The sequence below is a fragment of the Bos javanicus genome, chromosome 8 (assembly GCF_032452875.1).
Source record: "Bos javanicus breed banteng chromosome 8, ARS-OSU_banteng_1.0, whole genome shotgun sequence".
NCBI lineage: Eukaryota > Metazoa > Chordata > Mammalia > Artiodactyla > Bovidae > Bos > Bos javanicus.
In genome coordinates, this window is record NC_083875.1 from 112,606,461 (window position 1) to 112,621,293 (window position 14,833).

The 14,833-nt window shown below is 56.6% G+C and overlaps 1 protein-coding gene across 18 annotated transcripts in view; it reads left to right on the top strand.

The window, feature by feature from the left end:
• MYT1L (myelin transcription factor 1 like) overlaps positions 1-14,833 on the top strand; it is a 396,883-nt gene that overhangs the window by 308,416 nt on the left and 73,634 nt on the right. For all 18 annotated transcript variants that reach the window (XM_061426756.1, XM_061426757.1, XM_061426755.1 and 15 more), the window contains 3 exons: positions 3,166-3,256; positions 4,782-4,889; positions 8,504-8,715. In XM_061426756.1, coding sequence (XP_061282740.1) covers positions 3,166-3,256; positions 4,782-4,889; positions 8,504-8,715 — 411 coding nt within the window. The remainder of the gene's footprint in view (positions 1-3,165; positions 3,257-4,781; positions 4,890-8,503; positions 8,716-14,833) is intronic.

The window sequence follows — 14,833 nt, forward strand, 5'->3', positions numbered from 1 at the left end:
GGGAACCGTCCTGTGAGCGAAGGCGCAGGGCTGTGGCCGCAGCGGATTGCAGAGAGGCTGCGCCCGTGTGTTACATGAGCAGAAGCAGCTCGCTTCACCCCGGCCGCTTCCGCCCAGCACCCCTGGGTCAGGCACCCGCTCGCACTCATCCAATCCCCAGTACACCCGCAGGGGCATTGGCCCTGTTTTCAGATGAGGAATGGGAAGGCCAGGCGCCTCCTCCTCCCCCCCTGGGAATCGGCTCAGCACCTGGCGTCTGAGGATGCGTGCCGCTTTCTGAGCTCCTCCGAGCAGAGAACTAGAGCTCAGACCCAAACCCGCCTCTGTCCCAGCCCCGAGCCAGCTGTCTCCATGGAGACCTGGGGTCGGCATTTGGGTTCAGTCCTGACCGGCTGTGTTGTGGGGCAGGAGACCTGCGCTCTGTACCACTCGTCCTCATCTGCAAACAAGGCGGGAGGACCCAGCACTAACGCCTGAAGAACAGGGAGCTTCTCTGTGCGCTGTTTCTTTGAGACGTCAAAGTAGAGCATCCGTTCCTCTCACTCCTGAGCGATCCTCCTGACACCCCATGTACCCAAGAGCAGTCTAGGGCAGTCTCCTCTGCACCCCGATGCCGCGGCAGTCTAGGGCAGTCTCCTCTGCACCCCGATGCCGCGGCAGTCTAGGGCAGTCTCCTCTGCACCCCGACCCGCGTCAGGCCGCACCTGGCTGTGCCTTTTTCACGTGCCGCAGACTCAGCTCTGAACCAGGGTCACCGCCACTTTCTCGGGTGCCCCCAGGAGGTCGTTTCCACAAATGGGCTTGTACGGGAGTGTTTCCGTAGAAATGACAGAGTCAAAGCGCTCCACAGAAGCATGTCTTTGCTACTTTTGATTTGTTAGCTTTTTCTGGGCCAGCACACCCTAACCACTTTCCTGTCCAGTTGAATTCCGTAAAGTAGACTGTACCCCAGCTTTCGACACACCTTAGAGACACAGAGGACTCATGGAGAGTAACATGAGACACAGCTTTGCTCCAGGAGCCCCCAGCCCGGCGTGGCAGGGGTCAGCCATGTGCACGAGACAGTGTGCCCACCTCACCACCAAGTTCCAGCCCTGCTACGGGCATCAGGGCCAGGGCCACCGCGGGCCTCACACAGGTGATTCTTGGGCCGTCTTGTCTGAGAGGGAGCCCTGGGAGTTCTCTAAGAGCTGTCGTGATGGTCCATGTGGGAGGCCCGGCAGGAAGGAGGTGGTGCCAGAGGGTCGGGTCCAAGGAACGTTCCAGAGACAGGCTGGCAGGACAGGACGTGAGAAGGAGAAAGGAAGGCAGGTTGAGAAGACGCCCAGGATGCTCCCGGGGTCGATGGAGAGTCTCCCCCCATCACCGAGGTGGGGAATCCAGAACAGGGCGCATTCAACAGGGAGTCTGGTGGCCTGGACTCTCCAGCTGAAGCTGGACGCTGTGTGTGACGTTCCCCATGGGCCGGACGGCCAGCCGGGACTCTCGGACGAGGTCAGACACACAGGGAGCCAGTCCTCTGGGCAGCGTCAGTAAAATCAGGATGAAGCTGCTCAGAAAGGAGGTTGAACAGGAGCCTGGACTGGGAGGTCTGGACACAGGCGTGTAGGAAGGTAGGCAGAGGAGGGGACACAGGAGCGGAGACACTCCAGGGGCAGAGGACGGGGCAGAAGGCGGTTTTTCTGAGAGGCCCACATGTTTAGGGGGTACCTGAGAAAAAAGTCAGGCAGAAGGTGATGCAGAGGGCAGCGAGTTTGCCGAGAGAGGCTGGAGCTGACCCCCGAGAGGGAGACTGGGCCCTGGAGGAAGCCGAGACCCCTGCAGACCCAGGGCAGCACAGACCCCATCCCAGGTCAGGCTGGATGCGGAGGACGGAGCAGGCGTTGGCAAGAGAGGGTGGCCCACCACGCAGGCAGGAGCAGAAGGCGTGTGCTGTCTCCAAGGGAGACTTAGCACTCGGAGGGTTCAGTCTCGGGGAGGAGAGGAAGCTGCATCACGGGGAAGGTCGAGAGCAGTGATGAGAAGGTGACCGGGCGTCAGTGAAGGGCCAAGAAGCGAGCCGAGGAGGGAGGGTCAGAGAGCGGGTGGCAGGGGGCAGGGTCACGCCCCAGAGAGGAGACCCCGATGCCTGCTCAGGCCGCGTCCTGGCAGAGTGAGCCCCCTGGCCGCCCTGCCCGGATGGAGCCTGGACCGCTGGAACAGACAGGGCTGAGGGGGCACAGGGCCCCGTCGGGGGGACACGAGGGGCTTCGGGGAAGCGAGCGAGGGTCCCTGAGATGAGAGGGGCTTCGGGGAAGCGAGGGAGGGCCCCTGAGATGAGAGGGGCTCTAGGCAACAGGGACACACGGGATTCGGGCGGGCCGTGTTCGCCGGGTGCCAGGGCAGCCTCGCCGTGGAGGGTCAGCACGCTCGCTGCACCGGTCCCACGGAGCTCAGGGACCCTGGACGGGGGGCCAGGGCGGGGGTGGTCACGGCACTGCTCATCCCCGGCAGACCCCACCGTCCAGGGCAGCGATCGGTCAGTGAGGACCAGAAGGGAACACACGAGCAACAGTCCAGGGCCGTGACCTCCTCGGGGAAGCTCGGGCTGGCTCTCCGGACAGCGTGGCCTTCTCCACCCTGTAGGCCAGGCCCTGCACCTCCCTCCTGGTGTCCCCTGGGCCCGCATAGCTCTTTCTTCCTCGTATAATCAAGAGTAGGATACCCAGTTCCTAAATGAGAAGTCATCATCTAACTCACTGTATGTACATTCGGGTTTGGGAGTGCCTGGTCACGCACGCCCCCCTCGCGTGTGTTTCCAAGGCAGAGGCGTGTTTACAAGCTGCCGATCTGCGTGCTGGACACGGCTGACCCCCGCCTCGAGCTTGCGCCTGGAGGCCATACGGGGACCCAGGTTTCCTGCCCTGGTGGGAGCGGCCCTGTGCTCCCACTGCTCGAGCCCCCACTCCCGCCCAGCGCACCCCGCTTTGCATGCCGGTCAGAGTCAGGTGGAGACCACCTCCCCTTCTTCCTACCTGTGTCTCCCTACCCATGTCCATCTCAGACGTGTGTAGGACTGTCTGTTGTAAACTAACCCAGCCTTTGTTAAAATGACTGCATTTTCTTGTCTTGGGACCGTTTCTGTGTTTTAACGCTGGGCTGTTTTCTCTGCCTCTCCTTGTCAAGTTCTTGCCATGCATGAGAATGTTCTCAAGTGTCCCACTCCAGGCTGCACGGGGCGAGGGCATGTAAACAGCAACAGGAACTCGCACAGAAGGTAAGCAGAGCTCCTGCGTCGCTGCAGGGAGCCGATTGCGGCAGCCCCTCCCTGTGCCCTCAGGAGGGGGCGCAGCCCCGCAGGACAGGGGCCTGGGCACTGCCCTCAAGAGAGGGAGCTGAGCCGGCCCAGGGCGCCCAGCAAAGCTCAGGGCTTAGACCCCGAGTCTGCAGGTGTCTCCCCAGCTCGTGATGTAGTGACGGTCCCCCAGAAGGTGTCCTCCTTGAGGTCAGACCCCACATGGAGCCATAACCATCTTCAGTGACTCCAAGGAAGGCAGGAACCTCTCCCTTAGCTTCCAGGGGTCAGGAGGTCCCCTCCTGTCCCCATCAGATGGGATGGCAGCTAGAGATCACAGACCGAGCACAGTGTGACCTCACTCGGCCGCCCCGTGACCCCTACTGGCACCCCAGTCATCCGTGTGGGTGTCATCAGGTGCCAGCACGTGTGCAAAGAAGCTGGTGAGGGCACATGCCGGGAAAGGGGCCCAAGGAGACAGGCCCCCCTGGCTGCAGCTGCAGAGCCGCGCTCTGCTCGGGACGGACCCCGCTGTCTTTCATGCCTGGTCCCGACTTCTGCTAAGTGACTTCTCAAACTCAGTTCCCAGCAGGCCCTTTTCACCCAACAGCCTGAGAGAGATTCCCTCACATTGTTTTTGTCCTGCCTATCGTTCCAGCTTCACGAAGTTGCATAAAGTTATATCTGAATGGAGGAAGCTGTTATCAGTTTCACTGTCATTGTTGCTCGTCTGATAAACTTGGTTACTTGTGCTAAGTTTATAATGAGTGAGGTCACAAACTTGTACCCCTCGGCAACGTTCCTGGGCGTCCTCTGGAGGACCATGATGTGATGGCTGGATCAGCCCCCTGATGCCTGATTACAGGGCTTACAGCATCAGCTCCTCCGTGAATCCTCACCAGAACCACACCAATTCCGGACTCAGTGTGTATGTGGGTGAAGCCTCTGCTCTGTGAGCAGAGATGCACAGAGCAGACACCAGGGTTTCACGAAAAATCAGCTCAAACACAGAAGAGCACCCTGCTGTCTCTTCCTGTAAATACTTAGGTTCAGAAAACATTTTACAGGAGCCTCAAGATCATTCTCCCTTCCTCTCCCTTCTGGGTCTCTTTCTGGGGATGAGGCAGCCAGGCTGGTCAGCCTGTGTCCACCGTGCTGAGGTCAGCAAGTGCCAGAGGGCCCTGCACTTGGGATTTTCAGAAACCCATCCTACCCAGTGGTCAATTCCCCAGCGAGCATCCCAGAACGGACACTGTGTCTAAGATTCTGTGTCCCTTGAATGATTCTGCCTGTTTTGTCATCCTTGAGAAGGGCTGTGCATTCGCTGACGTGACACAGCCATTAGCATGTCTGATGGAGCTGGGGGGCAAACGTGTGAAGCCCCTTCCCGGTTCCCTCCATCCCTGAGGCTCGGGAGCCTGATGCTGCAAGAGGGAGGGAGGGAGGGGCTGATGGGGTCGATGAGGGGCACTGCCCGCGGAGGACGCTTAGAGCCCTGTCTTTGCAGCCTTTCCGGATGCCCTATTGCTGCGGCAGAGAAGTTGGCCAAGGCTCAGGAGAAGCACCAGGGCTGTGACGTGTCCAAGTCCAGCCAGGCCTCGGACCGAGTGCTCAGGTACCGGCCGCGCCGTCGAGACCCTGCATGGCCCTCCCACGGGACAGGCGCCCGGACGCCCCGAGGCGTGGCCGTGCTTGGTGGGGGAGCCGGTTCGCTTAGGAGATCTCACTGGGGCCACGACCCCATGCCCCGGTGCCATGCAGCACCCCTGGGTCTCCCCGAGCCCCGGGAGTGCAAAGGGAGCTGTCTCTGGTTCTCCTCTGGCCCTGATGCTCCAGGCTCTGGCCGGAAAGGCAGCTGGAGAATTCACGGGGTGCCCAAGTTACTGCATCTTAATCTGGGGGAGAAGGCAGCACCCCTGCTCCGACCTTTGCGTTCCAAGGGCACCCATGTCCGGTGCAGAGAAGCCCATCCTCAGGTGCCCCCAGGAGGCGGGCGGGGTGATGTCACCTGTGTCCTCGTCCCCACTCAGTGGGTGAGGAAAGCAGGGGGCAGGGGGCAGAGGACTTACCTGAAGCCACTCGCTCGCTGGCCTTGAAGACAGAGTGGGGGCAAAGGTCAGCTGGCGCCCTCCACTGTGACGCTCAGGACAGCTCCTCGCGGCCAGTGAGGAAGAAGCCTCGCTTCCCTCGACACTCGTTTCCGCATGCTCCCTTCCAGCCCTCACCCAGGTGCGAGCTGGTCGCCCTCCATATTTAGGCAGGGGCACAGCAGCAGCCTCCCCGTCCTTGTGAGAATTGCACCGTGATCCCCACGGCTGCTGGTGCCCACGGCGGGGGCACACCTGTGCTGGAAGGGCTTCTAGCCTGGCACTTAGGGCAAGACCAAGCTGACTCCTGAAGGGCAAGCAGTAAGCACACATGCATACACACACACGCAGACGTAAAAGCACACACGTGTGCACACACTCGCACCTGCACAACACGCACATCCGCACACGTACACACACGCACACACACACGACATACACAGAAACACGTGTGCACGCACACAGTGCCCACACACGCACATGTGCATACATGCACCTGCACACAGACGCCTGCACACACACACACATTTGCACACACATGCACACCCACCTACACACGCATGCACAAATACACACGCCTGCGTGCACAAACACAGAAACGTGCACACCCGCCTACCCGGATATACACTCTCACACACACACACACACACACACACGCATGCAATTTTGCTTCTGTTAAATTATTTCTTTGGGATAAATCACCTGGAAAAAATCACTAGGCAAATGATACAAACACCTCCCTGGTTTTGTCATGTATTACTTCCCATTTTCCTGAAAGGATTTTACCATAGTCATTAAACTCCTTTTTATCTCTCAATATAAAAGTTAAAATCTTTACAGAAAATGAGAAATGCTTCACTGAACAAAATAAGAAAATAAAAGCCTTCTATGATCCTGCTGTTCAGAGAGAATGCTCAGTAAATTCTGGGGTGCGCCCTTCTAGGCGTCTCTCCTCGAGGTCGCTGCCCACCCAACGTGCCGCCAGGTGCCCGTGACCCTCGCTGCTTACACGCGCGTCCACACCAAGGGCGTCCCTCCCCGAGGACCGCTCAGCGTGACGGCCCCCGCCCCGGAACCTGGCAGTGCACAGTTGAGAAGGATTAACCACAGGAGAGTTTGAGCAAAGGGAGAGGTTGGGGCGGGGAGCTTCTGTTCAGGCCCCTCCCCTTGCACAGGCCCCCCAGGGCTGGACAGGTCCCATGCCCACCTCATTCCCCCGTCCTGGGCTCGGCTCCAAGCTTGCCTCTCACTGAGGCACTCGCTGGCCGCATGGCACAGATAAGACACATCGGAAGTGGCAGACATCGCCTCGTTCAGAGAGAGGCCTCCTTTCTGACCCTGAGCCCGGGCGCTTTCTCCACGTCGGGTGACAGGAGGCCGCGTGAAGTGACGGTGAAACAGCAGGCCCTGGGCCGGCCCCTCTGCAGCGACGACCTGCCCCCCAGCCTTGGGCAAGGAGTGAAGAGGCAGAGCGGGGAGGAAGCCTGGGGGCAGAAGCCCCCTCAGCGCTGCGGGAGGCATGGGGCTGGCCAGGCTGGGCTCAGCTCTCAGCCCCCAGGGGCGCAGCTCGCCGCTGATGGCTCGGCTGTGAGCGGGGCTGGAGGCCCTGGCCCGTCCACGCTGCTTCACGGTCCCCGAATGCCTTCACAAGGGGCTGCGCATTTGGGGCGGCGGGGGGACGGGAAGACAGGAAGGAAGGAAGAGAATTTCAACCTACAATCGTTCAGCTACTTATGCTTTTAAGAGTCTCGGGCAGGTGGCCTAACAGGTCCTTGAGACTTGGGTGGGGGGCTGCAGCCCTGCCCCACGCACCTGCCCCACGCACCCCACACACAGAGCCCTGCTCAGGCCCCAGCACCTGCTCCATCTCGTCACCAAACGTCCCTCCTTGATGCCTCTGCTCCAGTGCACCCTCCCTCAGAGCTGCTCCTACCTCCTTGGGGCTCAGGGGTCGTGCCTTCCAGGCCCACGTCCCTTGTCCTGGACGAGTGGACAGTCCCAGCCTGGGCCCGCCCACCCTGCCTCCTGCTGCCCCCAGAGAGGCACGGGGCTTTCTTGTTCCTTATCGCTCAATGTTCCTGGTGTGTTTCCTGCCCCATCCTGGATCTTAACTTTGACAAACGCCACCTTCTCTCTTAAAACTGAGTGGACTGTCATGGCCCCGGGGGTCCTCCGTTCCCCAGGACTCTGCGAGCCCTTGGGCTCCTAAAACAAGGTCACAGTCCAAGTGACCTTTGAGGGCAAGGCCTAAGCTTTCGTTCATTTATGACCCACCCCACTGCCTGCTAAAAGGCCCCAAATAATAGACATTTCACTAACTGTTACATCTTTCTGGTGATTTGAGAAGAAGCAAATAAGGTAAATTATAACATCAAGGTAAATGTGTCGGTGATTTGATAGATAAACTTGTTAACATACAGAGAAGTTTGGGGCAAAAAGTCTAAGGGAATTCTCTGCACCAATTTCCTGTAAATCTAAAATTATTTTTTTTAAAGTCTAAAAGGTCCTTTGAGACAGATGGACACACAAAAAGCAAGATGGAGTATTCATGAATATGTAACTGAGAGTTCTTCCATTTAAGTACTTTATTCCACAGTGTAGAAAAATGGGTGACTGCAGGGGACGGCATTGAAAGCGCACGCTGATTGTCAGAACGCGCCAGGACGCGTTCCATTCTGTCGTCCAGCTCTTTAGCGTCTTCTCCGTCCACATCCTTGAGACTGTTTCCCTCACTCCTCACATTTTGTTAAGGGAGCTTCTCTCGCTTCGCCGTGCATGATGGTCGCAGCACTGTCTGAAGGCCCCGCAAAGGAGACATGGGGTCTGCGATCCCTCCCCACATCCACTTTGCATGATCTTCTCCACACTTTCTTAGACTCTGAAAAGCAAAAGGGGGGCTCAAAGGTTAAGTATTTTATTTTCTGCTTGTATTTCCAAAAGGTCGGCATCTTGGCAGAAGCCAGTTGGTGTTGTATCCTTACAGCACGCTTGGCCTTTTCTCGAGAAAACAGAACTGGGATTTTAGTGCGAGACCCGGTTCCTTAACAGAGCTCAGAAACACCGTGTTCTCGTTTTAAGATGAACCGCGTCTCATGCGTGGCCGTGAGAAAGCAAGCTGTCCGTTCTCTCTCTCTGCTTCCAGGCCCATGTGCTTTGTAAAGCAGCTGGAGATCCCACACTACGGCTACAGAAACAGCGTGCCCACCACCACGCCTCGCTCCAACTTGGCCAAAGAGCTGGAGAAATATTCCAAGACCTCGTTTGAGTACAACACTTACGACAGCCATACTTATGGCAAGCGGGCCATAGCTCCCAAGGTGCAAACCAGGGACATATCCCCCAAAGGATTCGATGGTAGGAGGTGCACCCTCTTCTACATGAGCGTCACGCTTGCCGTTGATAATGTTGTTGTTGTGCATATCCATTGCCTACAAACCGACCGAGCATGGGGTCGCTCGCTGGGCACCAAGGAAGGCACGCCCGCAGCCTAGGCGGGTTTCCTGCGGCCCCAGGTACCCGCAGGTGTGGGCGAGCAGGTCCTGGGAGAGGGAGGGGGCGGGGAGGGAGGGAGACCCCTTCCCCGTCATCCCCAGGGCAGAGCATCACCCAGGCGCCGGCAGGTGGTGGAGACAGACAGCCGTGGGCTCGTCTGCTCCACGGCGCGGCTGAGGCGTGTCCTCATCTGCACCAGCTTCCTCTGATAGACGCCCCGACACAGACAAAACCAGGAGAGCTGGGGTAGCTGCCCGAAGTTCCTGGTCCTTCTGAGGGTTCTGTGTTCCCTGCCTGTTCTCAAGTCGGGATGCATGGTGCATTCGTTGGGGAGATTTTTAAATTCTCATGTCTATGGCTTCACCCCAGACCAGTTAAATCTGACTCCCCAGACATGGTCCCTGTGGGCAGCATTTTTAAAAAGTCACCAGTGAATCTAACATGCAGCTTCCACAGGCCCCACCAGCCTCCTTCCAGCGGGCTTGGACCCCAGGGGGGGGGCTGGGGAGCGTCCTGTCCTGGCTTTGTGACTCTGTCACTGGCCGCACTCGTGGCTGCCTCTGTGTCCACCAACAAAATAGAGCCCAGAAATAGGTAAACGTGCTTCAGGGGGAAAGGTCGTTTATTTTCACTCCTGCATATCTGAACCCACAAGAAGGGGTGCAGACGCTAAACAGACTAGTTCCCATGTCGTCACAGAGCTAACTTGGTAAGTAACTGGAGCACAGCGGGGAGACTGCGTCCTGTGACTTTCCGTATCTGTCTAACCACGTTTCTACTTGCAGTTCTAGGATGTATGGACCTAGTTGGCAGACGTTACCGATGGGGACGTGGGTTGTGTACGCTGGGTGATTTAGGAGTCTTATCTTGGCGTTCTCCAGCAGAGGCCAGGAGAGAGGGTTTGGAAGATTTCGGAGCAGCTCTCTGAAAAAGATACTTAATTAAACTCACAGCACACCAAAAAAATCCATTTAAATTGAATGCTTGGGGAGTTCCAAAACCGTTTAACAATTCCATATGAGTTGCTGCACATTTTTCTACATTATTTTAGTCATTCTTTACATTAATAGCAATTAGTTTGCACGGTGAATGAAATGTAATATTTCTTTGATGTATCTCAGATTGATTACCCTTGCGTGTATCAATTCTAAATACATAGGAACAAAGATGGAAGCGGAGAAAAGGGAGTGGCTTAGGGTATAACATAATAATTGAGGGTTTTGTAGTAATAATTTGCTAATTCAGGCTTTGTTGTAACTTCATTCATTTGATGCAAATGAGGGGTCTGAAGAACCTGAATTCTTCAGGCCACACGACTAAGGTCTGTCCTTGTGGGGCCCCAGGTCACTGTTGTTTCACGGGGTCTGGTGGCCACTTCTGCACACGGCCTGTGGCTGCTGTCCCCTGAGACCCGATTTCCTGTCCTTTCCTTGCGCTGTTCTGGTTGGATCTGGGAGGTCCTGACCAGGATCGCCACGCCCTTTCTCAGCGCTTCCTGTTGTAGCCTAGTGGTACTAGACATGCGAATCCCCCCATCACGCGAATCCCCCCATGTGCTGGTTTCCTTGAAAGCAGAGGGAGCAGTTATTCCAGGCTGCTGGCTGACTAGGTGCAGCTCAGCCAACAAGGCTGCGGAGGGGAACCTACACCGTTCGTGTCATTGGCCCCCAGAAAAGACCCCTGCTGTGGCCCTGCTCTTCAGCTGGTCCCCACATTAAAAGAACACAGAAGAGGCACGTCAGCACCAGGTCTTCTAGGAACTGAGGGAAAGGGAAAGGCGGCCTTCGTGGTGTGGCCGGCGTCTGCGGCCGCCCCCGAGACGGCTGTCTCCAAGGCGTGCCCCGGGTGCACGATGGCTGCGCCGTCGCCCCAAGAGGCAGCGGAGGGAGCCTCCGCTGCGGGAGGGGAGCATAACGCCTGGGCGTGGGGCTCAGGGTCTGGGTGCACGGAGGCTGGAAAAGCAGGACTCCTGCCGCAGGCTCTGGGGTCGTCCCTCACATTCCACCAGCCATGGCCAAGAACAGTCAACAAACATCGATTTATTCACCCGAGTCCTTCCAGACTCTCAGTAGTAGCTATCTGTGTGTCTCATCTACCTGTCTGTCTATCCCCCTCTCTCTCCATCCATCTGTCCATGGGCCCACCTATCTGTCCACCATACATCTATCCATTTTCTCCCTCTTCTTTCTTTACAACAAGCTTTAAGGAAGAGACTGTGTGTAAACAGAAGACAGTGAAACGCACCCAGGCACAGTGAAGCAAGGTGTCCATGCTGCCTGAAGGAATTAGCAGGAGTTTTACCGAAGTGGTGAATTTTAAACTTGCTCATGAGTGGAGGCTACCAGAAGGCAGGAAACCCACAAGTGAGTGGAAGCTTCCAGCCAGCTGGCGAGGCAGGACTTGAGATGTGTGAGAGAAGGGACAGGATGACCCGTAGGCGGTGAGGAGACGACTTTGTGTCGTCTGTCTCGGGCAGGAGGACACCGACGGCGGACAGCCCAGTGCGGAAGCGATACAGGAGGGAGCAGGCCCTGCAGGCTGCCAGCCCTGCGCCTCAGCATCCCCTGGCTGGCGTCTCCCCGCCTCCCCCCAGGCCTGTTTTATGGGGAGCTAAGAATGGCATTTCCACTTTAAATAGATGGGGGAAAAACAAAGAAGAATTCAAATGTCAGTGTTCAGAAGCAGTTTTCCTCACCCGTATCACCGGTGGCTTTTCCCCAGAACAACAGCCCGACGTGCGCTTCTGGCAGAGACCTCGTGACCGCCAAAGCCTCCACCACTGGCAGGCCCTTGGCAGAAAAAGTTTCCGACTGGGTCTAAGCCATCCCGCTGTGTCTCTGAGCAGTTTATCACCACCCTCAGGCTTTGTTAAAACCCTACGTTCTCAGCCCCGCACAAGCCCCTCTCATGAGCCTCCTTCTGGGTTATTCCCAAATTGCACGTTCTCCTGACCATCGTTTAACCACTCTCTGTTCAGGAAATCAACTCTGAATTTTCATTGGATGAACTGATGCTGAAGCTGAGGCTCCAATACTTTGGCCACCTGATGTGAGCAGCCAACTCATTGGAAAAGCCCCTGATGCTGGGAAAGATTGAAGGCAGGAGAAGGGGATGCCAGAGGATGAGATGGTTGGATGGCATCACCGATGCTATGGACATGAGTTTGAGGAAAGTCAGGGAGATGGAGAAGGACAGAGGAGCCTAGTGTGCTGCAGGCCACGGGGCTGCAAAGAGTCAGGCACAGCTCAGCAACTGAACAACAGCTGCTCTTCAAAGGCCTTGTCGCTGATGCGCCCACCTCCCCATCGCCTGCCCTCCCCTGCCCAGGCCTCATCACTGGGGTAGGGAGGGTCCCTGGGCAAGCCCTCCTGTGCCTCCAGGCCCCATTCTCTGGGCCAGGCCTCCCGGCCTCCACCCCCACCCCCAGGCCAGCCTCTCCCTGGAAGACTTGCCTCCCCATTCTCCTGCCCCCCACACTCACCGCCGCTTCCAGAAGCTTCTTCTCCAGCCATATCCTTGGGACAGATCGCGCCTGGACTCAGAAGCCTGCCCCTAGCCTCCTCAGACCTGCTCGTGCAGAAGGAGGGGTCCAGGCCTCCCCCTGCAGCGCTGGGTCCCATGTCCCATCTCCCAAGACCCAAACCCCACCGGCGGGTGTGACCTGGGCGGACAGGAGCCAGGCAGAGGACGCCCAGAGCGAGCGAGCGAGCAGGCGGGAGACCACTGAGAATCCAGCCCTGGTTTAGACGTGATAAACTCTAAACCACGTGAGCAAACTGCCTTCAGGAGGTGCCGCTGTTCCCCTGAGGACTCTGCGCGCGTGTCTCGGCTTGCTTACAGGAAAGTACCGCCAGGAACCCACATGACGCCTGGGAGTCAGGGCTACGAATTAGGGGGTGCAGACCCCTGAGTCCAACCAGACTTGACAGGGGCACAGGCCCAAACTTTAGGGGGCGGATCCTCAGGAAGCATATCTCCGTCTGTGTTCCATTTTGTCTGATTTTCACAGAAATTCAGATCGGAAGGCCACAGTGATCTACTCCCTACAGAAAATGATAATTCAGAAGGGCAGCACACCCACGTCCTAAGAGTCTTTCAGGCAGAGTAGACTAAGTTGGAAGGTGGTTGGTTGGTTTTCTAATTCATCATCTTTAATCACTGGAAACCCCAACCTGTTTTTCCTTCTCCTGCACGAGAGGACAGGGCACTTGAAGAGATCCTTCTCAGCATGGGGTAAGATCACATGGGCTCCTGACATTGTAAATGCGAGGGCCTCTCTGTGGAGTAGAAGCTGTTCCATCTCCTAAGTTCAAGGATGCGCTGGCATCAAGGAACAGGAATGCATTTGTTTGCCAGTTGATTGGGAAAAGCTTTGGTGGAAAATAGCTTTGTCAAAAGAAAAAGCAAATTTTTACTTGGTTAAAGTGGAAGGGGGGCTGCCCCAGGGCTGGGAGCGAGGCAGAGTTGCACCTGCTGTGTGGCACCCCCTGGTGACCATGCAGTGAGCCCCAGAAGCTCTGAGTGTGCTGTGGTTCAGTTGCTAAGTCGTAGCCGAGTCTTTGCGACCGTGTGGACTGCAGCACGCCAGGCTCCCTTGTCCTTCACTGTCTCCTGAAGTTCGTTCAGATTCATGTCCATTAAGGTAGTGATGCCATCCAACCATCTCACCTTCTGCTGCCCTCTTCTCCTTTTGCCTTCAATCTTTCCCAGCATCAGGGGCTTTTCCAATGAGTCGGCTCTTCGTGTGATTGGTCATAAAGATTACTGACACTAACAGCTTTGTAAATATTTTACAAATAGGAAGTAATGACTAAAACCAAAGAGCTTCATTATCTGAGAGACTTGAAGTACACAGACTCCTATTTGCATTTGGAGCAAAGAATACATGATTGATGGCCCACAGTGAAAGGATGCTTGTGAAACAAATGTTCTGCGCGCCTTCCTTCTGGGTCATGTGAGCTGACAGGCACATCAACAAATTGTCCAGTTCCATCAGCTGCTAAAATTCTGGACGAGGCCCATCAGCTTGGCATAATCCAGGGGAAGTAGAGTCTTTTGATGTAAATATTTGGTAAAGTCAGTGCCTTTTACCAGAAGTTGAGGAGTGCAGTCTGTTGCGTAGAGACGCGTATGCCGTTTACTTTGTTTTAGAAACTGAAATCCCCTCGTTGCAAAACAAAACTTTGTTTCTTATTTATGTGGACCATATTTCTTTTCCTGAACCAGAAAAAAAAAATCCCTCTTTTCACTAGGGGAAAAAAAAATCCCTCCTAAGTGGTATTTCATTTCTCCCAGTTTTTAATATTCATGTTTTTATAACAAAATTGTAAACAATGTGAAGCCACAAACTTGAGTCTTTTCGGCGAGTCTTGTGAGCCGCCGAGGGGCTGGCTGCCCTGGCTTGTTTATAGAATCCGCTGGAGGTGCCCCTGAGCGGCCCCAGCCTCCCCATCTGTGCTCAGACGGGAGACCACGGCCCCCCTGCTCTGTCTGCTGCGTTGAGTGTGCTCACGGGGGAGAGAGGAGGGAAGAAGGGCAGGCACACACACAAGTGTGAGGGCTGGTCCTCGGGCTTGACTGAGTCTGATGAGCAGGATGGAAGGCGTTCCTCGCACTGGGCGGGTGTGAGGGGGTGTGAGGGTGTGGAACTGGGCCCAGGCCCACACGCAGGGCTTCGACAAGGCCAGCAGCTTCCCCGAGGCGGCTGCACATGCAGAGCCTCCCCATGCCGCGCCCTTGGGGTCAGGAAAGCTCAGTCTTCCGTCCCACGTCGAAAGGCGTCGATGGTGAAAGTCAGTGCTTTCATTCCTGTTGGAACAGGGCGCTTTGGGGCCGCTCTTGGGGGTGCTATGATGACCAGCAGTGGTGGCTGTGAGGTTGCGGTCACTTGCTGACCACCCCTGGGCAGGGCGCCAGGTTGCAGGCACCAGGATGGCAATGCTGAGGACGGGAGCGGCGTCCCCTCCCTCTTTCAGAAGAG